The sequence below is a fragment of the Podarcis vaucheri genome, assembly GCF_965113315.1.
Source record: "Podarcis vaucheri genome assembly, chromosome: 1".
In the NCBI taxonomy this organism is placed as follows: domain Eukaryota; kingdom Metazoa; phylum Chordata; class Lepidosauria; order Squamata; family Lacertidae; genus Podarcis; species Podarcis vaucheri.
The window spans coordinates 106259680-106286270 of NC_138759.1; the positions used below are offsets into that span (position 1 = coordinate 106259680).

Consider the following 26591-nt stretch of genomic DNA (forward strand, 5'->3'; position numbering starts at 1 on the left):
CAAGCTGCTTGTCACTTATGACTAGCTACACCCCTCAAGGCAGCCATTTTGCGACTAGCCATAGTTTTCCAGCTGCCATTATGTGGTGATACTCATAAGCTTTTCCAAATGGGCCCATGAGCCTGAAAAGGGTTGGTAACTACTGGCCTAAAGGCCCACACATACCTCGCTAGCGATGTGGTGGGCATCTTTTAAGGTCTTGTAGATCTTGGCTTCCTTCAGGTCGTATCGCGGCTTATTGCCCTTCTCCTTGTCAAACTTCTCTTTGTATTTGATCTAATTCCAAGAGGAACAAGTGTTAAAACAAGGTCCTGAATTTTAGCTTGTCTGGTGCCACGGGAGAAAGAGTCCACATTCAGATTGTCAAAACAGATTCCGATTGCAAGCAGACAGGTTGAACAATGCAAGCCATAAGACCTCTTTGAAAAAGAAGATACCATTAACGAAGGTCTGGAATATTCACGTGATGCAGCAACGAACTTGGCACACACTGCATTTACAAGATTTCATGTTGCGTCTTTCATTCAGTAGTTGTGTTTCAGCTCCACATTTGAAATATATAACTCATTCATTGGGGGGGGGTCTGAATGTTGTGTGTGTGCAGCATGGCTATCAAGAGACACAAGAGCAAAATTATGACTGCATTGTGCATTTTTCTGTGGCCTAAAATGGGTGTTTCCTGATACAGGGCAATAGAAACATCTGACTTTCTAAATATTTCTTTCCTGCCTTCCCTCCCAGGGATTTTGAGCAGCATTCAAGTCTCAGGGTAGATCTACACACAGGGGGGAAACCACTATAAATAAGTCAGAAACTAGATCGTTATAACAAAAAATTTAAAAACCGCTATGGAAAATTTTCCTGCTCTCTGGCGTCATCTGGTGTTCAAATCATTGTTTCTTTACTAATGATGAAAGTAGGTTTGTCGGAGACTGTAATTTGCCCAAGACTCCTCCCAGTAAATTTTACAGCTCAGCATGGTTTTGAACCAAGATTTGCTACACTGGAGCCCAATGTTCTCCCAATACACTGCCTAATCAAAGAGGCAGTTGCATTTGATCTGATAACTATCATTACTGGCTTTAAGAGAAATTGCAAAAAGACTGTGATTTTGAATAAAAAGACATGTTCATGATAGAGAATAAAGGTCCTGCTAGATGCTCTATTCTCTCAGTACTAGAATTCCGAAGAATACTATAATGCACTTTTATTTACAATGACTTTCCTATGTCCTCTGATGGACAGTCCAGTTCTGCCTGACAACTGAAGTGAGCAAATGCGGCTTGGTTACTTTCATTCTAATGGAGGAATAAACAGATTCACCATGTTTTCAGTCGAAGAACTTGCCAGGGGATATTACTGCTTACTATTACTTTGCACTGTTAGTGTGGAAAGTACACAGAGCAAGGTTCTTAAGACTGAAAAGCTTCATTATCAAGGAACTCCATAAAAGAAGAGGTAAGATATTAGTCATTTGCTAGAGAGAAAGAGAAAATAGCAGTTATACAAATCCTGGCATGAGCCAGCAAAAATTAAGCACCTGGATTCCAAATGATTTCAACGAGAGCTTATGGTGTATTTTAGCCCTCTCACATTGAAATCAATGGTTTGATATGCTTAATTTTACATGGATGGCACCCAGTCTTCACCCCACCCCTGGCAAGAGCTGATTGACGTAACTGATGAAAGGAATAGATCATGCTAGGGAGCAATGCACAGGGCTGAAAAGAAGAAAAGTTTAACGTTAGAAAACTGGAAGATGCCGCAGTGCAGATTTCAATTCCATTCCACGATTCTGGATGTCTAAAACATGTTGGCATGTTTTTATCCACACAACCCTGTATCCTTCATGCTGGATAGCCTCATCTTTTGGACATGGGTTGACAAAAGATGCCAGTGGTCAATATTCAAGTGACAGTCAAGTACACTGTTTATGTTTACTTTTTTAAAAATGCAGGACACTCTGGGCACTGACGCTCTTGGGAAGGAGAAGACTCTTCCTACAATGACACAGACACACACACACACACACACACACACACAAACAAACACAAATGACATATTACAGGTAGGTGGGGACCATTATGGGCCACCACAATTCAGAGATGCATTTTGTGTCTGATTTCTGAATGAATAGTGGCTCCACAGGGCACAAGCTACTTTCTTAGAATACTATGTGGGTTTCAAAAGCATTTTGACATTTGTCGTGAGGACCCACTAGATCAAAATGCAAGTCTCTCATTAATACTTGTGATTTCCATCAGGATTCCGTACTTGCTAAACAAGATTTGTTAATGGATATGAGATAATGAACAAAAAACAAGAGGCAGGGGGACTTGTTTCAATATTAAAACAAAAAGCAGCAACAAAACCGTGAGACACAGTAAACAAGAGTATCAATAGCAGTGACAGCATAGATGACGCAAGACACTGTGTAGATGGTGTTTTGACAGTTTTCATGGCAAATTCCTGCTGTTTCTCACAAGTAGAGAAGGACAGTTTTTGACATGCAGCTGTTCCATGCAACAATCACAAAGAGAAATGGGAAATAAAAACATCCCCCTTTATTCCTTATGAAATTTCTGCCCATAACCTGTAGAAAATTGGTGCAAATATGTCATTTACTTTCTGAACCATTTGAGAGCAAGTGAAGAATCATCTGAAAATGTCTGTCCACAAATAACAGTAGTTAAGGAGCTATTTGCAAGAGTTTAGGAATTTGTTGGAAGGTAATTCATCAGAAGCCTTTCCCCTAAATTGGTGGCTTTTAATAGGGGTGTCCATATTGTTATATTCAATGAATGTAGACTTCGAGGACTGTGTACAGAAATAGTTGAGCTGTTCACTCGTACAATTTTTTACATGCAGCATTCCACAAGAGCATATTTTGTGTACCTGCAGCAGTTAAGCTATAAGAGCTTGTACCTGTGCTCAGTGAAATGTGTGGACAAGCTTATTCTGTTTCAAGAAACTCTGGGTTCTTAGTGAGAAGGTCAGTAATGATGAACTAGCTTCCCTGAACAACAGCTTGTCCACTGCTACTGCTCTTCCTCTGCGATCCTAGGTTCTAGGCTCTGTGGTTTAACCCACAGCACCACCAGTGTAAATGTTTGACTAAATTCCCCACTTTCATGTATTTTGGGCACCTCAAGCCTTTTCTTGAAGCCGAGACATTCTCAGAACAAATTCACTGTCAAAGAAATTCCCAAGCAGAACTTTGCATAAGGAAGAAAGGGGAGGCCTCACAAATCCACAAGGTTTTAATGTTCTTTTTTAAAAATGAAAAAATAGAAGCAGTGCCTCAAACACTTAGGATTGTGCCAAGAATATAGGCTCTAGCAAGAGACTTGTGAAATTGGTAGCAGCGTAGGAGACCCGCTGAAAATCCATCTTACATGGCTACTTAGGACATTAGCTTTCTTAACGTGTCTCATCATGGGCGTGTCGTATGATGCAGCCCCATGGCCCCTCATGCGTCCTTTGATGTATTCTGCCTACAAAGCGTAGCAAGATAGCAAGATTAGAATGGCAAACCTCCAAGATGGACAAAGCAAGAAGCTGAGGTAGAAGAGCCGGTGATATTCCCGTCTTTGTGGGGGGGCAGGGAGTCTCGTGGGAAACAGCATGGGTCAGAAATGCACCAAGTGAAGTCGGTCAAAGTTTGGCAGAGAGGAAAGAGGCATACGCTAGCACCAAAACGCAAAAATGTTAACACATTGTTTGAAGCACTTTTTTAAAAAAAACATGCCTGAGGGGAAAGTCCAGTGCTGCTACCCTCACTATAGAAATATATAACAGCACAAACATTAAAATGTCTGCCAAAGAAAATTGATAAGGGAATAACTGGAGAAAAGACAATAAAAACAAAACATTTTGCCTCCCAGTATACAGCAAATGACCAAACATTTATGGCATGTTTTTTTAACACAAAAATTGTTTCAGGTCATTGGTATGGGAGCCCGGTGCCTTCCATATGTTGTTGGACTTCAGTTCCTATCACCCGCAGCCAGCATGGGCAATGGTCAGGGGAGATGGGAAGAGTTGGCCAGAAAATATTAACCACCCCGATCTCAAATAAATTATCTCTAAAGCTGCTTTATCTGTAAAGTCAACATTACATCAACATGATTGCAAAAGAAAATGTGTGCCATATGGTTACAAGTTGAAGCAGCCACCTGTTCATACCTGGCTTGTAAGTCTGGACACCTCCTTGGCAAGTTCAATATCTGGACGTCCAAGCATGCTGACTCCCAAACCAGCTTCTCCACGAGCTTTGGCTTTATATTCAATCTAAGACAAATATATGAAATGTCAAGGGGTTACAAAAACAAAAACAACCCCCCCTCTGGCTTCTACATACTGAAATGAAACTATTTATATGCATGCTGTCATATTGCCACAAGTTACTGAACAGTTACACTGATAAAGTACTTACATCACTGACTAAATGGGAGACTTGGGTGGCTTTCTTAATATCAGGGCGATCCGCCACACTAGTGTAATGGAGCTTGGATTTGGCATCCTTTTTGTATTGGATCTAGGTGAAAACAAGGATAAAGAGAAGCAGTTACTGTTGTGTTTTCTTTTTAAGGAAAGAACAAGATCCTCTTGATGATAATGTTTTCACCAGAGCTATTGTTGATGCCCACCACCCATGCGAAAACTGCATACGCTTCACTGTAATGAAACAAAGTCTGCATGGAAAAGCTACAGCCACCCATGTCAACGTGTGTTTCTCCTATGGCCCACGGCTTCGAAAGGATTATTCCTTATATTGCCCATCCAGGGTTTTAATGACATAACTGGAGGAATAACTTACAGTGCTCTGATTCTTTGCAACTTCCATGGCGTGTTTCACATCAGGAGGCTCCAGCATGATTGAATAGTCTGACTTGCCTTTCTCCTTGTGGAATTTCTTTTTATAATTTGTCTGTTTCGGAACAGAAAAGAGTTGTGTCACACATTCTTCACCTGAGGCTTACTTTGCCGACATTTATAATAAGAAACATAGGTGATGACTTCTACACTTAAGGAAGACAGGTGCACGCTCACACATGCACTTGTAGGTTAACTAGCTTTGTTTCCTGATCTGCTGCAAGTTTTCCTCTACGGTCAGAAGCTCTCCACATTAAAAAGAGAGAGGGAGAGATTCAAAGGGCAGCTACATAAATGAGAATAAAGTTGACTGTAAGGATTGGTCCCTATGTGGAAAGCCCATCAGTCAAAAACATTTTGCTTACAGCTGTCAACAAACAGATATTGTACTGAATGGGTGTTCCCCTGCTGATTTATGCCTATTCAATCCAGCAAAGATTTTCGTCAGTCAAACAAAGATCAAGGTGATCTTCAGTGATTGCTCCTTCCTACACCAACCCTATGCTCCTGAGTGCTGGGGAACCCTTTGGAAGAATATAAAAGATGGGACATGTACCCAAAATCATAGGGGGCAAGCACCAAGCAATTACTTAACTTATGTCTCAATTGCTGCATCCATATTCTATTTACAGTTATTTTTAAATGACTAGAAAGAATTGACTGCAATGAACCCAATTCTGCATATGTGTATACACACACACACTTTTGTAGTTCTTCAGCCGCTACCACTGCCACTCATTTCTATCACACTCTTTAATTTGTAAAGCGTTTCAAAACCTTTGCTCTATGTTCATAATCAAGTCCCTTACCAACAATTCATTCAAACAGGCATGGATCGTGCAAACTCATATCAGAAGAAACAATTTCCAGATTTGACAGGCTACAGAAATATACTTGAAGGCATTCTCTCTCTTTTTCAACGTGCTAAGCTTCCATCTACATACGTTTTCAGAAACTCTGTTCAACCACGTTATTAAACTTATGCTGATATTTAACTATGTGGGCTGACAGGCTGGTGTAAGTAACATCAGCCCCGGTGAAGAGGGAGCAGCACCCTTTTAGTAAGCCATAATTAGTGTGAAGTATAATTTATAGCGGAGCAACAACAGTTTCCATCACCGAGTAAACAAAACAAATGCAAGCGTCAACTCAACCGGTGATGTGGCTATAGTAATGCAAAAGCAGTTTACCTCACTGACATTCTTGGTTACGTTTTTTACATGAACAGTGTCTCGTGTTTCTGGCAATTTTGTAAAGGAGCCATGTGGCAGGTGCTTCTTAACATGTTCTTTGTATTTGTTCTGATGATGAAGAGAAACAACGGTTATTGAAGTAATATATATTAAATAAGGAATAAGTGCTGAAAACTGGAGAATTACATACATACACATATAAATAATAAATTACCTCAGACACAAGAGCGCTAACAGTCTTTGCAAGAAGGATCTGAGGAGTATCTGGAACTGGGTGGATAGTTCCCCTTTCCTTGTTATGCTTCTCTTTATATTTTAACTGGGATATGAAATGGAAAGGTATTAGTTTCAAGCAGTGTATAATAAACAGGGCTACACAAATGGGCTCGTCACTGGTGAGCATGTGTTTTATTCTGGTGTGAGTCTCCATCCTTCTCTGGACTACAGAAAGGCAAGAGCTAGCTCAAATTTTGCATTAACTATTGGAGAGCTTTGAAGGACTCTGTTCTAAAGTCAAAACATAATAGTCTGGGGAAATTTCTGCCCTTCTTCCAGTATGAGAAAAGAGTGGGGGATGTCCTGACATTGTACTGAGATCTGGTGATGTTCAGTGTGGCAGAGACAACTCTATGCCCTTCAACCAGTTTGGAGTGGGGGCACTGGATGGCTTTAGCAATGCAATTGTGCTGGGCCCTGGAGATGTCTGAAGTACATCCAGAGCCCAGAAAGGCACTAGTAAGAAGACAGTGACTTGGGCTGGTTACAAAGGCTACAGGAAATTTGAGGACCCCTGTAAATCATGGTAGGTATTTCTTTCCTAACCACTATTACCAGAACTGAACCTGACATTAAAAGGTGTTTTTGTTATCCAATGCTGAAAATGTTTCTCAGTGTGATTGGTTTGCCACACCTATTTAGAAAAGTACAATCATTTGCTAAGGTTTACATGCTGATCTGAGTGTCCAAGACTTAAAAAGGGGTGGGGTGGGGAAGCTTCCATTAAAAGGATTTTAGAATACTCACATCACTCGCCAAGATTGCATTCTGCAAAGCCAACACTGTGTTTTTGTCATCTGTTACGGATAGCTTGCATCCTCTATAGTACTCTCGGTCATATTTGTAATCATACTACAAAGAAACAGGAGAATAAAAAGTGTCAGAAGTGCAGCCTGTGGCCCCAGAGGTATGCCTTGCTATGTCAGGAAATAAAATGGGTGCATATGGTTTTAGTTTCCTTACATCACTCTGTTGCAAAGATGATTTGGCAGCTTGGATGAAGTCCGGTCTGTCCACAGTCCAGTGCCAGTGAGCCTTGGCAGCTTCATATTTCTTCTTGTAATCCAGCTGTTCAAAGAGAAATAGATTAAACAATGTAAACATAGACTCAGACCATTCTTGTAAAAGGGTCACCATAAAACAAGAGTGAAAAGGATTTTTTTTTATTCCTAAAAATAAATACGTAACTAAATGTTTGGTGGTGCAGACGCAAACTCCCCATAAAGTTTCACTTTCCCTTAGCCATTTATGTTGGCCATCCAAGGCTGAGCAGTTGATAAATCTCCTATTTTTACCAGTAGGCAGGGAATGCAAACACACACCCCCACCAATATATAATAATGAGTGGGCTATGTTTGCCATGGCTTGCAAGGCTGCAGACAAACAGGTCTATCACTTTCTACTTTTCCATCCATATCTGCCTTTTTCTCGCTCTTCTACAGAATTTTAGCTCTGCTTGTGCTGCTGTGGAACAAGCATGGGGAAAGGCCTAGCCTTAAAAGGAAAAAGACAAAAGATTAGCCAGGTAGTGGGTTTTATGTTTGGAATGACCACATTTTTTTAGCTGTCAGGAATACAGCATGTTAAAAAGGATGGTTTGTTCATACATGGCTCTTTCAGGAAGCTGGAACCTGGGAATTTGCACCACCTACAATTTGTACTCTGCCCAAAGGGATGGGGGTGGACATTTCTCTATCCCACACATATCTAAAGTTGGCATGAGATGCACTGCCTCATCCGATCTGGCTAGGAGTTTCCGTAAGCGTATGGAAATTAGGCACCGAAAGAGGCCTCAGCTGAGTGGGACCTGGGAGCCCTACACCCTCAGTTTCCTTTGTAAGGCTTAGTCACCGGCAACAATAGCACTGGACTCACATTGCTGTTTACTTTGTAGGCCTGCTTGGCAGCTTTGATATGAACGGAATCCGGTACAACGTTGCAGTGAGACTTATTCTGTTGATAGACTTCTTTGTATTTCAGCTATCGAAAGAACAAGAAGGTTAACGTTGCACATCTCTTTATACGGCTAAACAGAAATCACCCCAGGGAAAATTGTGCTAATCTGCCCTGGTAGGTCCAAGGAGGCACTGAATTTAGCAAACATCTGAACAGTGGAGCCCCATTTGCCCTAAGAGAACAACCTCCACTGCATCAAAGTATCCTCCTCAACCAGCAGCCTCCAGCACCACCTCCCACACTGTTCCAGAAGTTTCCCCCCAGCCCACCAGAATTGCATGAGGGTTGTGTTAGGAGCTGCAGGAGAGAAACAGGGATTTGGCAAATGTCACTTCCAACCTTCTGCCAAATGGGAGAGCCTGCTCCTGCTGGTGGAAGCAAAGTCTAGTACCAACCCATAATACGTAAGCCTATGGGCCTTTCTCTTAATCCCCATAAAAAGGTAAGCAATCTGAGTGGTACATAATGTGTAAATATGAGAAAATTCATTAATTCATTAATAAATTCATTCATTCTCCTACCATGAATCTATTGTTTCAACAAGTATTGGCTTATAGCAAATAACCATACTTATAAACACTGCTATGAAATGTGAGCTATGTTGAAAATAAATAATTATATTTTAAATAGTCTAAGGCTTAGCTTTTATAGTGATGCAAACAAAATCTAATATATATCATCTTACAGACTAATGAGCAAAAAATGAATTTGGAACTTTGCTAGACACAGTTTATATAGAATGATTGGTCTCACCTGAAGTGTAGATTTGCGAGTAGGGATGCTGGAGTCAATGAGCTGAGTCATGTCCTATTCCATTGGCTCCAGCATCCTGCGAGGTAGAGGATATTGTTTACTTACATCGCTTACTCTGTCCTTGACCTTCCGTACGTGGAGTAACATGGGAGTATCATGGATTGTGGTATATCCCTTTGGCTTGGCCTTGTTATATTCCAGTTTGTAGAGGATCTGGCAGCAAGAAAGGGCCAAGTTAAGTACAAGCAGTCATTAGAAATAGCATTTTAATTTCTTTTTTAAAAAATACCCAAAGTGAACAGATATGTATACAGTGGTACCTCGGGTTACATACGTTTCAGGTTACAGACTCTGCTAACCCAGAAATAATACCTCAGGTTAAGAACTTTGCTTCAGGATGAGAACAGAAATCGTGCTCCTGTGGCGCGGCGGTAGCTGGAGGCCCCACAGGCTAAAGTGGTGCTTCAGGTTAAGAACAGTTTCAGGTTAAGAACGGACCTCCGGAATGAATTAAGTACTTAACCCGAGGTACCACTGTACAACAATATGCATTGTTGTAGTTTACCTTAGACTGCCTGAAGGAACTGGAGAAGGCCTGCTCCATCCTCTTTCCCATTCACTCCCATGGGTTTTCCACTGATGTGCTGAACAGGACTGGATTGGAGGATATATCTCCCCAGTCAGAACCTTACCCACCCAGTGCACTGTCCCAGCCTCCAAGCTGGTCCTGCTTGTGGATTTCACAACTGATTGGTGAGGATGCTGGACTGTGATGGGCCTTTTGACCAGATCCGGCGGGCTTCTTCTTACGTTCTTCTATCCTTAACCCACCCTCCATGTGCATGAGGAAGCACACAGTTCCTCCCCATCTCCTAGTGAGCTGTCTCCTACCTGTAAACGTGGGGACGGGATGTCCAAATGTTGCCCAGGTACACACAGTCTTGCCCAGGTGAAAAACTGCATGCTTGATTACTGCACTAAAGTAGGAAATCAGCTAGGCAGTTTTCACCTTCATGATCTGAGCACTCTCTACACAGGCAGCATTGGGATGTTCTGCTTTGGCAGGTGGAAGTGGTAGAGGGAGGGATGATGTGCTAAGCGTTTAGGATCATAATCATGGCTATCAGGCTTGGACTGCAACCCTTCCAACCATTGGCACTTATCTTATCTGGACCTGCTTTTTACTCAAAAGTCTGCATGAGCGCATCCTTCTGGTAAGCTTTCCACTTTCCTAACGTATGCTTTGAAGTGCAGGAAGAGCAATGGAGAAAGCATGGTACATTGTTTCTTACACTAAGTATGTAACCTCTCACATGTGGGTGTGCTATTTGTGCCCAGCCAGTGGCTTCCTATCTACAATGGAGAGAAGGCAGATTGTGGGTGGAAACACGGGTCGGGTGGTGTAGGAGGATGCTGGCTAGTATGAGGAAGACGCCAGGCTCAATCCCTCCATAGGTAAAGGTAAAGGGACCCCTGACCATTATGCCCAGTTGTGGCTGACTCTGGGGTTGCGGCGCTCATCTTGCTTTATTGGCCAAGGGAACCGGCGTACAGCTTCCAGGTCATGTGGCCAGCATGACTAAGCCGCTTCTGGCGAACCAGAGCTGCACACGGAAACGCCGTTTACCTTCCCAGCAGAGCAGTACCTATTTATCTACTTGCACTTGGACGTGCTTTCAAACTGCTAGGTTGGCAGGAGCAGGGACCGAGCAATGGGAGCTCACCCCGTCACGGGGATTCGAACCGCTGACCTTCTGATCGACAAGCCCTAGGCTCTGTGGTTTAACCCACAGCGCCACCCGCGTCCCTCTCCCCCCCATAGGTAATTGACCAATCTTTGGGTTAGTCACTGTTTCTCAGCCTAACCTACCTTATAGGGTTCTTGGGGTAAATTAGACAAAGCCAATTTCACCACTCTGTGCAACTTGGAAGAAGAGTTGGATGGGTGTGGAACTGTCCCATCTACCCCCAGCCACACAATGCATCCGTCTTCCATAACACGGTGCATCCCAGATGTTGTCAGACTGCAACTCCCATTGACCTCGGCCAGCATGGCCAATAGTGAGAGATGATGGGAGTTGCAGTCCAGCAGCTTCTGGAGGGCAGCAGGCTGGGGGAGACTGCACTAAGCAGTTGGTGGTTGCTGAAGTTCCCAAACTCACTCATTTGCCTGAGCATTTTTAGGCAGGAAGTCCTTGTTGCTGTTTCCCTCAGCTTCGCAGTTCCCAACACCAGTCCTGACCCCAAACGGGCAAGCTGTGTTTCTCTTACTGTCCTCTTCCTCTCCCATCCCGTCAGTCTGAAGAAAAACCCTGGCTATCCCCATCGTTGTCACACAAAGATTAGTCCATGCTGTTCCTCCCCCCCCCCCATTGGTCATGACAATTTCCACACTTACATCACTGATTTGCTTGTTGACTTTCGTCGTCCTCAGGTGTTCCGGAGTATCCACGATCGAGGTAAACTTGTCCTTCTGCTTTTCATACAGCTGTTTGTATTTGTACTGTGGATATTTTTTTTAAAAAAAAAGCAGCAGTGAATGGTGGGAAATGACAGCAAATCAACAACAACACCCCACCACAAATGCACATTTTAAGAAGAGAAGAAGAGTCCTAGCCTTAGCCTGCCTGTTCCAGCAGCTGTCATAGAAGTCAACCGAAACTGTGTACGTGGGGGGAGCCAAGCCCACACGATGGAAATGCCGGAGTTAAGCTTGCTTTTGGTTACGCTGACTTCTAAACAGGTCAAGTGTGGGGCAGTGGCTGGAGGACTAGATTTGGACATGGGAGCTTGTATCTAAACACCCTTCAGCTATGTGCTTCCAGGGTTGGCCTTTGGCAAGTCATCATCTTTAACTTATCCCACAGACTTGATGCGAGGATAAAAATGGGATAATCCTTTGCATCATCCTTCCCTGGGCCGGAAGCAAACACAACCAATAAAGGAACTAAACTAGCAGGGTTTGCCGCTAGTGGATAAAACCCCAAACTCTACGATCGCACTAAGAAATCAAAGGAGCCACTTGGCCGAATAAGAAGAGTGGGTGAGTAAGCATTTAAAAAATGGGTTTAAGAAGGGTCCCCCCCCCAGTCAAGCCCACAAAGTCTACTGCAGGGGTAGGAAAACTAAGGCCCGGGGGCCAGATCCAGCCCAATCACCTTCTAAATCCGGCCCATGGATGGTCCAGGAATCAGCGTGTTTTTACATGAGTAGAATGTGTCCTTTTATTTAAATGCATCTCTGGGTTATTTGTGGTGCCTGCCTGGTGTTTTTACATGAGTAGAATGTGTGCTTTTATTTCAAATGCATCTCTGGTTTATTTGTGGGGCATAGGAATTCGTTCATTATTTTTTCCAAAGTATACTCCAGCCCCCCACATGGTCTGAGGGGCAGTGGACCAGCCCATGGCTAAAAAAGGTTGCTGACCCCTGGTCTACTGAGATGAATGAGGTTCTACCAGTTTATGACTGGACGGCAGCCCTGTAGCAACTCTGGTATCAAAGTTTACTAAGTTGATTTGTACCTTTGGCTAGTCTCTTCCCACAACAGTAAGATAGCTTTGGTTAACCATGCACCCAATCAACATTTAAATTGTAGCATGGGGGGTGGGGAGGCTTTGCAATGTAAAAGTGTTACTGGTGATTATGCTTATGACTTAAAATATATGAAGTAATGCAATGAAATGTATTCATGGGAGAATGGAGAAGTGAGCATTTCTCTGCAGAACATTCTGTGCAGCTGAAAATCTTGGTCTAGCTTATAGAAAAATTGGGAAGCCTTAGCAGTTGTCTAAAAATGATGCAAAAACCCCGCTTTTTAAGATGTTGCTTCATTTTCACTGCATGCAGATACAGAGCATGCAAGACAACACATAGCATGCGTAAAAGAGGGGGAAGAAATGCATGGACAAGGAATCTCAACACATACAAAATAATGGCAAGAATGCTCAAAGCAGGGCTTGGTGATCAGTACCACAAGTAGGAAGACATTTGTATAGGTTGGATACAGAGAACCCAGTCTGTAATATAGTTAATCCAGTGTATTTTGCTTGAAGGCGGCTGGCACTCCAAACCTAACCATATCTCCATGCAAATAAATTTCACTGATTTCAGTGCAAGTTACTTTTAAGTGAATGTGCTTAAGAACACAGCCTGGCACCCTGATCTTTCCTTTTGCTTGGAAGATCAAGAGGGTTCTCTGGCTGCAGATCAAGAGGGTTCTCCTGCCCAACAGAATTTTACCATTTTATGTCCAAATACTTGCATCTTAATTTGATTGTGAATCCCAACCTCTGGAGTTTGAATACTGGTATTGGAGCACCTGGTATTGGAGCTTTTCATGAATCCACATGGTAACTTACGTCCAATTTTGTAAGAAGAAGCCTACAATCCTATGCACACTTACCTGGCTCTCCTGAATTGTGTTGTACAATGCTGTCAGCATATCTGGTCGCAGAATTTCATTACATCCATGTTGCAGGAACAACTTGGCACTAGCCTTATATTTTTTCTGTGCATGCAAACAGCAACGAAGCACAAAAAAAGACTTATGAAGACAAAGAACTACAAAAAAGCTCTAGATCCCAGAACAATGAGATTTAGGCCTTTGGGATACTTGTGTATTCTCAGAACTGCACCAGTGCACAGCATTCACCATGGGCAGCAGAATCAACAGACACAGAGCTGAATTTAAAAAATGGAAAAACGAATGTATTACGGTGCTATCATTATGCAATAATTTGGTTTCCACGCCATTTTCCTTGTAGCACATTTTTGCCTTTGAGCTAAATGGCGCAGAGTTCATTCATTTCTAGCTTATCTTTGCAACTCGACTGACATTTGGTGGAGTGATTTTGACAGTACATTGGTGCATAGTTTATGAGATCACAAAGTATGAATAGGCTCACTCAAAAAGCTGCTGTGCTGTTTTGGGTGGCAAAGTACAGATAGGCTCACTCAAAAAGCTGTTGTGCTGTTTTGAGTGGCAAAGTATAGATAGTTCCAGATACAAACAGAGGGGAAACCTTTGTCAATATCATAGGCAAAACCTATGACATCTTTGACTGCAGGCATTTCAGGCAGGTAAAGAAGTCATCCAGGAGTGACAATAGCCAGATTCTGGCCAGCTCTGTCACAGTACCTGACTGCTTAGTTCGCCTCCCAATTTGGCCAGCAAGGTTCTAGGGTCATCCACCACAAGGGAATACTTATCCTTCTTCTTCTCATAATCAGATTTGTACAATTTCTGTTCACATCGAACAGTAGCAAAGTGAAAAAGTGGAGGCACAAAGATACATTGAGATCAATGCAAAAACCCTTCAGCTACCCATTAAACAAATCCACCCACTTAAAGAGTAACACCATAAAAAAGAGAACGGATATAGGCAATGGAAAATACAGACCTATAATAGCTTTTACCGAGCAATAGTGTGCAAGTATTACTAAAACGTAAAACTTGCTGGTGGATCTTACTCCTAAGTAATCACGTAAAGGGTTGCAGCCTTAAATGTACAACACTAAAAGCCCTGCACTGCCACCCTCCATTTAGTTATAGTTATAGTTCTAACTCTATGCATTTATCACTTGCATAAATTTAGTATAAAATATATGCACATGCTATACTATAGTTCTGCATATAGTCTAGATTGGGACCTAGCTACTATTTATCATTCTTTATGTCTAAAGTCAATGGATAGAACAAACACCATTAGATGTACTGTTGGATAAGTGTTAAATGGTTCTTGTTCTTGTATTTGTATTTAAAAAAACAATAAAAAGAAAGAAAGAAAGAAAGAAAGAAAGAAAGAAAGAAAGAAAGAAAGGAAGGAAGAAAGAAAGAAAGAAAGAGTACTATGTGTAAAGACCACAATCTAGGTAAAAGGTTAGGGTTAGGTAAAGGACCCCTGGACAGTTAAGTCCAGCAAAGGTGACTATGGGGTTGTGGCGCTCATCTCACTTTCAGGCTGAGAGAGCCAGCACTTTTCCACAGACAGCTTTCTGGGTCGTGTGGCCAGCATGACTAAACCACTTCTGGCACAACGGGACACCGTGATGGAAACCAGAGGCTTTACTCAGAAATATATCCCATTTAATGGAATTTGCAGTCCTAAATTCTCTTTCTTATTTTGTCTAACAAATTTAAATAGAATTGCAATGCAGAAGCCTATAGTTCTACTTACCTCATTCACCAGCTGAGTAGCATACTTAAAATGCCTATTAATTGGACTGTCAGCAACATACTTGAACTTGGACTTTATCTTCTCAAATGACTCCTTGTATTTACACTAGAGGGACATAAAAGACATTTTTTTCTAAAAACAACAACAACCAACTAATCACTATATGGATGTGGTAAAAACACAAAAAGCATACATTAAAAAAATCAATCAGGTGTAAAGGTGTGAAAGAAACATTGCAGTTACTTCATGTAATTATCATGTCAGTAAGTGTGATATTTACTGATTTGCTGCTGTAACTGCATCTGTTTATCTGACAGCGCCAGTCTGTATGGCGCTGCAAAACTGGAATATGATACAGTCTTCCAAAAACCTGCTAAAGCTCATTATGTTGATAATTACATAAACAGTGCAATCCTATGCAGATTTGCTCAGAACTAATATTCAGTGGAGATCACTCCTAGGTAAGAGAGCATAGGACTGCAGCAGAGAACAGTTCAGACTTAGTAGAGGATAGACTCAATTACCAGGGAAATGACACCATCCCTTATTTATAAAAGGATACGCTGATGTGTAAATAGCACCTCCCAAAATAGATGGCACAGTGGGTTTTTCACAGTGCTTTTTTTTGTTTTGTTTTTAAAACGAGGTGCCAGCAATCATATCTTGTTATGCATACACTTTGTTTAAAGTAATGTGTGATCTTGCACTGTTGCCCTTTGCTTCAGTGGAGCCTCAGTAGATATTCACAGATAGCTGGGCACTTTATATGTTATCATACCAATGATCTTTCACCTTTGCAGTTATTGGGCAGTTCAGTCAAGCTGTGCATGCTTAGGTTGGCTGTGGAGAGTTAAAACCAATGACAAATCTTGTTTGTTCTGAGCAGAGAACTGCTTTATAAACATGGTCAACAAAAGAGGTTTAAAGACTGTCTCAAGGCAAATCTAAAAAAAAGTAGTATAAACACTGACAACTGGGAAACACTGGCCTGCGAGCGCTCCAGTTGGAGAACAGCCTTTACCAAAGGTGTCGTGGGCTTTGAAGACACTTGAACTCAGGATGCAAGGGAGAAACGTGCTAAGAGGAAGGCACGCTTGGCAAATCCACACTGTGATCAACTCCTGCCCAGGAACCAATGTCCCCACTGTGGAAGGACGTGTGGGTCCAGAATTGGCCTCCACAGTCACTTACGGACTCATTGTTAAAACCGTGTTCATGGAAGACAATCTTACATGGCTATGAGTGATCGCCAAAGAAAGAAGAAGAAACATGGCCTCAAACTTCTTGTCTGTATTTGCGTGCATCCATCCCTACATGCAGTGCCTCACCTCAAATAAATATAAAATTGAGTGTATGTGTGCAGAGCAAGTTGGGGAATAGACAGAGAGAAATCACCCTCTTTAAGCTACCAGGCAATATAGAACCACACATACCGGACTGTACAGAGTCTTATTCTTTTCTGCAAGAAGAAGATCAGGAGTATCCCATGCATAACAGCCAATGCCTCTGAGCCACGTTAAATCTTCCTTATATTTAAACTGTAAAAGCAAAATAACAAGAGCAAGGTTTACCACAACATGAGACAATTACAGGAGAGCACAAAAAATTGTTATTTATATCTCAAAGCCAGCAGAAAAATCTCAGGCATGGGATCATGTGGATACTTGGGATCGTAATGATCTAAGTATACAAACTTGGAGGTAAGAACAATGGCTGTCACTAGAATAAAGTTCAAGGTAAATATGCTTAAGGGTTGAGTTGACAAAATGACAACTTCAATCCACATAGTCCTATTAGGCTCAATCTGACTTTTTGCTGCTCTGATGGAACAAGATGAAATCGCAAGTATGTGCTGTTTCTAATTGATTGCAAATGTGGGCATTTCTGTCAATAGCAATAGATTTGACTGAATTAACTTCCCTACAAATTAAATTGGGGGAGGTGGTGATAGTACACATGGGCCATGTTTATTGTTGTTTTAACCCTTATGGCCATAGGTATCAATGGGTATTCTCAGCTAGATAAATGTAAGGCTAGATCAGTTTTTAAATATTTGCATTTTGCAGAGCAATGGCCTTGTAAAGCTGTAACAACAACATAAAGACTCCCCCCCCCCAAAAAAAAAAACCACTACGAAAGATCATGGGGTTTTTATGCTTGCTTGCTTGCTTGTTTGTTTCTGCAGCAGCTGCTCACACCTCCCATTGAAAAAGAAAAGCTACCTCTAAGAGTTAGTGGCTGAATATGGACAAGGGAGGCAGCAGAACTTCTCTTTGTGCAAGTGAAATATGCCTTCTGCTTGAGCAAAGGGGCTCTTTAGATTCCCACCCAATCCCCCTTTCAACATATCTGCTGTTAAACAAGGAAAACTGAATTGCTGTTAGCTGCTCCTCATTATGTGGCTTAGATATTCTTGATAGAAGTGAAGTTTAAATTCAGAATTCAGTTTAACAATCCAGGAGAGCCTGTCTCCAAAAGGCAGGAAACTATTAATTATTTTTTTCATTTTAAATCATTTTTTCAATGCATTTTGCTCCCCTCAAGTAACACATTGCAGCCTATTGTTTTGGAAGGCTGTCAGCATGCAATACCCAAGTGTCGAAGTTGATCCACACTCACATCACTGACTGCATCGGTGACAGCACGGTGGTGGAAATGGTCTGGTCGATCTGGGATAGACCTCCAGATTCCTAATTGACTCATGTAGTTTTCTTTGTATTTCACCTACAAAAAAAGCATTTAATTTTTAAAATAAGCAACACACTAATTGCCAAATATTACAGGGTTGACATCAGTGACGGTGCAATCCTATACATGCGTACTCAGAGAAGCAACTCCTATTGTGTTATTTATCTGTTAAACTTCTATCCTGCCCTTCTCCTGAAGGAGCTTCAAGGAGGCAATGGGACTTGCTTTCTAACATTGAGTGGAACTTGCTTCCCAGTAAGTGGATTTAGAATGTCCAGGCACAGCTACGCTACTTTATAGAGACAACAGAGCTTAACGCATGTAGGAATTTCTGGCCAGTCCATGTAACACATGGGGAAACAGTCAGAAGAGGTGGAAGTATGACAGAAGCTCAGGTGGAGAATGGGGCCAGAGAACAAAGTATAAGGGAAACAAAAGCTATAAAACATAAAAGAGGCAGGGTGGGCCAGAATTAGCTGAGGCTTTGTGTTAGGAGGACCAGGTGTCAAGTAGACTATAAGGCCTGATAGGACAGGGGTTGGACCTGAGGTCACCCCTGCTTTCTCTCTGAAAGGAATCACATCCACCAGAGGCATGACCAGGGGTACTTACATTATATAGGAAAAGGGGAGGTAAAGGAGTCTGACGTAGTGGGGAGAGAGAATAACCAGTGCCCCATAATATATATAAATAAGGTACATCTATTGTATTTTACAGTTATCAAAAGCAGCATATTTACTCAGGAATATGCATATATATCCAATATACTTACTTTGCTGATATCATCAGTGACCTTGCGGTGATACACAATATCCAAGGCATCTTTCACTGTGTGGTATTTACCCTTGGCTTTCTCAAATGTTTCTTTGTAGCGCAGCTGATAAAAAACAAAACAAAACAAAAAAGTATGAAGGCATCAGTTTTAAAATGTAGCAAACCTTATTTTCACATTTTCCTCAGAGGTTGTAATAGACAGATAGAAAAAGCAGACCATCAAGTCCGCTTTATGCATATTATAAACAGCCAAGCAATCCTAGCTTACTCCATGGTGCTCCTTGTAAATGTACATCCTACTCCCCATTTAAGTATAGCTTTCATTTATTTAACTTTCTATTATAACCCGAGTTTTGCATATTCTCCTGTCTATTTCAAGACAAGAGTCCAGATCAAGAAACCATATTATCTAACTCCCCCCTCCTCAATTTCTTCATTCTTCTTCTGCTGCCAACACAATTATACTCAAAAGTATCCATGTGGACAGAAAGGGTTGCATCCAGCTGAAACATGGTCAGAGCAGACCCACTGGAACATGACTAAAGTCCATTGGTTTTAGTGAGTCTACTCTGAGTATGTTTTAGCTGGATAAAACCCAAGAAGCCAGATTCAACTAGCCTAGTGCAAGGACTCCCACCAGTTCAATGGGGCGTTCCCCCTCCCCTTGCATGCCCCCCACCTTTCCTAAATCTGCCTTGGAGCATCGAGAGAACCCACAGCCTAGTGCCCAGAAGGAGGAGAGGAGAGACTGATCAAATTAGTATGATGTTGATCTTTACCCCAACAAACTTGTGTCAAAACAGATTTATATAATTTTTTATGCATTATTTGTATTATGTTAGTATGTAAGATTTCACAGGCAATGAGAAATAGACTCCATATGAATGTCAGACCAAAGAAACTTGATCTTATGTGCAGTTGGCTCACTCCTCTGTGCCACTGCTTCTCAGGAAGAACTCCGTCACAATTGTTATAGAACTATGAATAGTTGTCTAATGGCTGCTGACTCTTTTGATCCCTTTCCATATTAAAAAAAATACACCATGAATATATAAGCCATACAGAGCTAGAGAATAATCCAAATAAGTAAATGATCTGGAAGAATTCTCACTGGTTTCAGGTTCAGTTCACAGACCTTGCCTGAACATTACTCTACATTCATATCTAGACCACATAAAAAACCCCAAACCATTCCATTTTCATCGGATACTTACATCACTGGCATTCAAGTAGGCCTTCTTAGCTCTAATCAGGATTGGTGTGTCAGCGACAGTTACATACTTATGCTTCAGTTTCTCATATTGGGATTTGTATTTATTCTAAATTAAGCAGGGGGAAATGGAAGAAAAAAATAAGTACACCAAGGTGCTCACGCGATACAGCATTAACCGCATGCAAGTGGGCACTTAAAAAGACACTCGGATGTATGAGTTAACTAAAATAAATTTATTCATCATGCCAACGATTTGTTTTTCCTTCCAATAAAGTCAGCTAGAGGCCTGCAGCTGGTATATTCACTGGCAAATTGCAAAGCATACCACCCTAATTTGCAGACAATCTATCTGCCATTTCCATGTGTGCCCTTCCCGCCTCTGTGATGCTTGCCTAAATCAGCCTTCTCCAATAAGGTACCATCCAGCTGTTTGGGGCTACAGCTCTCATCAGCCCCAGACAGCATTGCCAGCAGTCAAGGATGATGGGAACTGTAATCCAATCAGGGGCAGAGGAAGGGGGGTGCAGTGGGGGCAGTCCACCCTGGGTGTCACCACTGAGGGGGGTGACAAAATGCCCGGCAGCACCCACCGCGGGGCCTGCAGTGTGCCCAAGCCACGTGTCTCTCCTGGGAGTGACGTGGTGGTTCTGCGCTGCCCCAAATGGTCTGCCCATTGTCTCCCCCACAGCTGCAGGGCAGCTGAGTGGGATGAGGCAGGCAGACTCCTCAGAGGCCCCATGGAGCATCCTGCCCCAGCTGGCCCCGCCCCTGGGTGCAGAGCACACATGCTGCCCCAAAGCGCCCAAGCGGCTTGCTCCGCCGCTGAATCCAATTACATTTGCCAGATGACCTCTCACTTAAACGCCACCCCCAGAAATGAACAGTACAGAAGAAACCGATACCTAAACAGGGAAAAAGTAAACGAATAAAAACAAAGCTAGGTTGTGGCTTAACACGTATGAACAGCAGATTTAATAAAGATTCTGTAAAACAGTTTTGATACACTGCATTGAATGTGTTTGCCACACTCATTGTCTAGTCTAGACTTTAACGGTCTGGAGTGTGCAGTCTGTTTGCCATAGTAATAAAAAGAAGAGGAGGAAAGGTGCTCAAATCTTACCTCACTGACCAAGTCCTTCACATGCTTAGCAAGTTTCAAGGCCGGTGTCTGATCCCCAGCATGGTGATGGGGTCTTTCCTTGGTTGCAAGTTCGACGTACAAGTACTGGAGAAAGAGAAGAACCATAAATTGTCAAATTATGCTCCACACACACAAGAGGCCTTGGATATAAGCAATTCAGTCCTTCGCTCACTGCTTTTTGCAAACTGAATAAGTATATTCCTGATACAGTATATCCATTCTGACTGGCAGCACCTCTCTGAGGTCTCAAGAAGAAATCCTTTATTGCCCTGTTATCTTTAGACCATTTAATGAACGATGCTGACGAGACCTTCTGCACACAAGGAATGTGCTCTATCACTGAGCCACAGCCCCTTCAACTTAATTTTTTCCCCCAATTAATTTTTATTGATTTTTAAATTTTAACATCCAATTAATTCAAATTTAACATAAATTTTAAAAGTTGGTTTTCCAGCCCTTCACCCTTGATGCTTCTTCACCCACGCTCCTTGCTGCATTGTATAACAGTATTTTTATCTCTTTCCCAATTAAGACAAATAACATTCCTGGAGGTGGCAGACACCCTGAATAATCTACTAGTTAATGGGGACAATTACAAAGCACAGGAAACCATCTAGGCTATGACAAAGGACAGGAAATGATTTGTAATTGTATCCACACAGTTTCAAAGCACATATTGATGGGAGGAGGAAGAGCTCTGAATATATCCATTTTGATGTGCTGAACAGATTCAACAGTGGTAGTTGGTGCTGCAGTCACATGGCATAAGCTCCAGTAGGAGATGATACAAAATCTGGCAAGTTCTTCATTCCTTATTAGAAATGAAGAATGGCCCTCCAGCTGTTTTGGGACTACAAAACGGCCCTCCAGCTGTTTTGGGACTACAATTCCCATCATCCCTGACCACGGGTCCTGTTAACTAGGGATGATGGGAGTTGTAGTCCCAAAACAGCAGGAGGGCCACGTTTGGCCACCACTGCCTTATTACTTTGACAACATTAGAAGAAGATTGGAGAACTGTGCCAGAGTTATGTTTTGACGAGGTTTCGATAATATTACAGTTAGTGTTGGGGGAGAAATTCAGTTCAGTTAGTATTTTTAAGTGAAATTAACTAAATCTCGCTTCCTCAAACGGTACTCAAAGCCAAAGACAGCTATCCTTTGAAAGCAGCACTTCGCTGAATTTTGCAATGGAGTTTTCCTACCAAATAGTGGGCTGGTTCACACCCAGCACTAAACTAAACCGTGGCTAAGCTCAACACACATAGGCATGCAGGTTCCCAGAGTGGAGATTGCAATTGCATCGCTCCTGTTCTGTTCCTGTGGCTGCCGTAAGCCAAGACATAGTTTGGCTCCGCATGCTATTTAAACCCAGGCTCAACGTTGCAAAAACATATGTGTCAAGAGAAATGTGCGCTAAGATACTGACATATTCATGCAAAGGCAAATTGAGGTGGAAATATGGAAAACTGGACTTAAGCTTGGCAATATGAGAAACAGACAGAAACCAAAGCTGACAGATTCGTCCATCCCCCTCTAAGTGCAATGGAAGTTTATGAACATATTGATTACCTATCAATATTTACTAATTTGGGTGGAAACATTTGTTAAGGATATGGTGCTATCACAAAGACAGCTTGTATAATGAATGGGCAAGTGCAGGTTGCTTTGTATCAGACGCCCCAGAAAATATCTAGAAAGAGTTGTGCATTATTGAATGAGAATTCCACATGTACTATTCAGCTTTATTTCTGTTCAGTAATGGTTCTTACCTTACTCTGTAGTTTTTGCCCTCTTTTGGCCCTGTTGAAATCTGGTGTATCAAGGATAGATGTGTACTTGGTCTTTTGCTCCTTGCCTGCGGCTCTGTACACAAGCTAGAAAGAGAAACAACAATGCACTTTCGTCTTCCATAGCCAACCTTTACAGCACAAGCATATTAGAAAACAAAGAGAGTTAATAAGCCGACAGTGAGCAGAAGGAAGTCTGATGCGGTTGACTGACAGACTCTGTCCTTGCTGCTAACTGAACTGGCATAAGCTTATCACACCCCATTGTCATTTTTACTGAAAGCAGATTGTTGAAATTGCTGGATCTAACATAGCCACATCCATTACTTTCTGTGGTTCAACTCTGAGTGAATCCGAGTTGAATATCACCCAATGTGATTAGAAGACTTGACCCTCCACAAGTGCTTTATGACAGCTATTTGAAACGTCTACAAATCGCTGCATACAAGATATTGTTTTGATAGCTTGGTGTTCTTGTGCGGGTTCCCCACAGGCATCTAGCTGGCCCCTGTGAGAACAGGATGCTGGACTTGATGAGGCCATTGGCCTGATCCAGCAAGTTCTTCTTATGTTCTTACATTATGAACTTGGAGCTCCCTTGACATCACTGCTGCTTCTCACTGCCCTATTCCCATCCCAGCAAGTGGCAGCGCTGCTAGTGGGTGCCTGAAGCGCCATACACACACCCTCCACCTCACACAGCTCAGTCAGTAAAGCATGAGACTCTTACTCTCAGGGTTGTGGGTTCAAGCCTCATGTTGAGCAAAAGATTCCTGCATTGTAGGTGGACTAGATGGTCCTTGTGGTTCCTTCCAACATTGCAGTTCATAATCCTATTATTCTATATGCTGCTGCTGGCTGTAAAACTAGCTCAGCCAAAATATTCTGCATAGCATGAACCTTAACCGTGGTCTCTTGCTAAAGAACAAAGAACTTCCATCGTGCTTCTCTTCATCTGCAAGTCTACTTTAGAGCAGCTGCCGCAGAAGCACACTTAAAACGATCCAAGCATCCCTTTAAATTCACTTTAAAATGTTTCAGTGCAGAAAGGTTAAAGAACATCAGTCTTACATCACTCAAATGGGTCTTCAGCTCCTGAACGGTCCTGTAGACGGGAGTGTCCAGAACCACACGATATTTATCTTGTGACTTCTTTGCAGCTTCAGTGTAGACGTAATTAGACTGAAAAAGAAATGTGCTTGTGTCAAAAGAGCACGCAGTCTCCATCAGACAAACAACAAAACTTTGAATCCTAACAAAGAAGATTAATGAAGTCACAGCCCCTTGCTATAACTCCACAAGAATCTCTGGAATGTACAGGTTAACAGTACAGTGTAAAACATCACTTTAGTTGCTTTGTAAGTGGGCCATAACAAAACATCTATTCAAACACATTAGGGTGGCTTCTGTAGAAAACATTAGAGCCAAGTCACTAAGCATAGAGCAACAATATCTTAAAATCTGCACCCATACATACAGTAGCGAACCTTGGGGCCTCAAATTTCAGTGGGATGCCAAAATTCCACATGCCCCTACTTCTCACCTTCCATTCTACATAATAGCTGTGGCACCCCATGCAACCATACTGATAGCTCTCCCCTAAATTTGCCTCTGATACATCTGCTTCTCTATAGCTGTAAATGGGAGGAAGTGGGGGAGGTGTGCTATGGAAGAGATACTAATCAGCACACACATTTGAAACTGTAGCTCATGATTTGGCACACACACTGGTTCTGTTAGTCCAGTTGTACCAGCAGAAACCAACACAGGAATGTAGTTTGCAAGTGGCATGTAGTTTGCAGGTGTTGGATTCACTGATTGCACACACTTGCTACTTGCAAAGGACAATGCCCATGTTCAGACATCATGGCAAGCCTGCTTACTATGCACAACCCAAATCAAGCCGCCTTTGCTCTTGCTCACTCCTCCTGGCTTGTGCTAGGAGATAACAAACCATAATTCCAGAGATCATTGTTTTGTTTTGTTCCAATAAAGCACAATCAGTAAGCCAAGAACAAGCCTTGGCTAGAGATCATGGTTTCTTGGGAACAAAACAAACCATAAACCCTGGTTTGGATGTAACAGGAAGCCAGGAATTGTGGAGCAAAGCACAGCAAAGTGGGACTGATTTTGCTCATGCACAGTGTTTATGTCTTACCGTGATGCGTGAACAGAGTCAGTGATGGGGTGGCACTTTTAGCTACTAATGAACATTATGACAAAGGACTGCTGTGGGATAAAGTGACCCAACACATCTAACCAAGCATAGGGCCTCACTTCCAAAAATAATGTCCACAGCATATCTAATGACCACACATAAACCTTGGTATGGCGTTGCCTAGTCTGATCTCATGTCCAGCATAGTACAGTTCACAGTTTATAGTGGGAAAGAACCTCACTTTTAAATATAAAAAGGTATAACTTAAATCAAGTCAAACCAATCAAACAACCAACAAAAAGCAACACTTGAAAATGGCAGTGTTTCACCTCTTGATTATTTGTCAGCAAAAAATCAAGGAGTCGTCCAACAGAGATGGTCATGGAAAAAGAAACATACCCAGAGCTTGCGCAAATGTCGAGCACGGACCATATCAGGGGTATCATAGAGGAAGCAGCCCAGGCCTCTCAGCCACTGCAGATCAGTTTTATATTTAACCTGCCAAACAATGATAAGGATATGTAATACCATATCTATTACATAAATAAACCATCATATTATGTGTTATAATCATAGTGTTTTGAATAATTATGCAATAACTAAATAGTTTTAAAAGATGGCAAAGAAAAGATGAAAAAGAATATAGAATGAGTGCATGACACAAACACACACACACACACACAGAGAGAGAGAGAGAGAGAGAGAGAGAAACTAAGTAAGAGTAGGAATTGAGCCACTAAAGCTACTAAGTCCAAAAGCTTACATCGCTTGTAATCTCTCCAACGTAACGGTTATGTATTGTCTCCGGTGTATATGGCAAGGAAATCATGTGCCCCTGCATCTTAAAGAAGTCAGTCTTGTAGATCAGCTGAGATACAAAAACAAAGGGGGTGGGTGGAGAATTAGGGTGATTTTCCCCCCATCACATCAGACATTACTGGAATTTGTCTATTTATTTAATTTTAAATGTATAAGAGAGACATACATCACTGATGGATTCCTGGTTCGTTTTCACTTGGCGAATTTCAGGCGTGTCGGGCGTGGTATGAATCTTATCCTTGTTTTTGTGATATACTTCCCTATAGAGCCTCTGTAACAAAAGAGAAGGAGTTATTGCACATGGTGCTGAAACCAATAAAACAAAAGACACCCTGATCAAGAATTCCATGGCCTGCCTACCACTGCTGGGAATCCTGCAGGCAGTACTTCTGCTCACCCGCACATTCAGTTGGCAGAACATGCTGCTCTGCACCATCAGAGTGAGGCTGGCATTACTCCATGAATGGAGGCCAGCAGAGCTGAGTAGAGGGATATCTCAGCCCAATCCAGTCCCCCAGTGCAAAAGAGGTTTGAACTGCAACAGCAATTTCTTGGGAGTAAGCCCCATTGAACTCAGTAGGACTTACTTCTGAGTAGGCATGTGATTGTGCTGCAAAGTCTACCTTCGACAGCGAACATTTGTTTTCTTTCTTGCAAAACAACTTTCTATTTCTTTTGTTGATTCAAGTAAGTATGCTCCTTTAATTTGCACTCTGGAGCAAATTGGTTAAATTTTTGCCTGGTTATGGGATCTTCTCTGTTCACATTGCTTGGCCA

At 42.1% G+C, this 26591-nt stretch overlaps 1 protein-coding gene across 50 annotated transcripts in view; it reads right to left on the minus strand.

Annotated features, from left to right (window-relative positions):
- NEB (nebulin) overlaps positions 1-26591 on the minus strand; it is a 153493-nt gene that overhangs the window by 27480 nt on the left and 99422 nt on the right. For 45 of the 50 annotated variants that reach the window (XM_082196548.1, XM_082196546.1, XM_082196545.1 and 42 more), the window contains 24 exons: positions 25981-26085; positions 25759-25863; positions 25395-25493; positions 23909-24019; positions 22820-22924; positions 21027-21131; positions 19908-20012; positions 18692-18796; positions 17851-17955; positions 16665-16769; positions 15232-15336; positions 14193-14297; positions 11452-11556; positions 9159-9266; positions 8220-8324; positions 7308-7412; positions 7092-7196; positions 6283-6387; positions 6066-6176; positions 4820-4930; positions 4436-4537; positions 4186-4290; positions 3396-3494; positions 166-276 (listed from right to left, as the gene is read on the minus strand). In XM_082196548.1, coding sequence (XP_082052674.1) covers positions 166-276; positions 3396-3494; positions 4186-4290; positions 4436-4537; positions 4820-4930; positions 6066-6176; positions 6283-6387; positions 7092-7196; positions 7308-7412; positions 8220-8324; positions 9159-9266; positions 11452-11556; positions 14193-14297; positions 15232-15336; positions 16665-16769; positions 17851-17955; positions 18692-18796; positions 19908-20012; positions 21027-21131; positions 22820-22924; positions 23909-24019; positions 25395-25493; positions 25759-25863; positions 25981-26085 — 2532 coding nt within the window. Of the gene's footprint in view, positions 1-165; positions 277-3395; positions 3495-4185; positions 4291-4435; positions 4538-4819; positions 4931-6065; positions 6177-6282; positions 6388-7091; positions 7197-7307; positions 7413-8219; positions 8325-9158; positions 9267-11451; positions 11557-13457; positions 13563-14192; positions 14298-15231; positions 15337-16664; positions 16770-17850; positions 17956-18691; positions 18797-19907; positions 20013-21026; positions 21132-22819; positions 22925-23908; positions 24020-25394; positions 25494-25758; positions 25864-25980; positions 26086-26591 lie in introns of all 50 variants that reach the window. The other 5 variants (XM_082196559.1, XM_082196536.1, XM_082196557.1 and 2 more) reach the window with 3 other exon arrangements.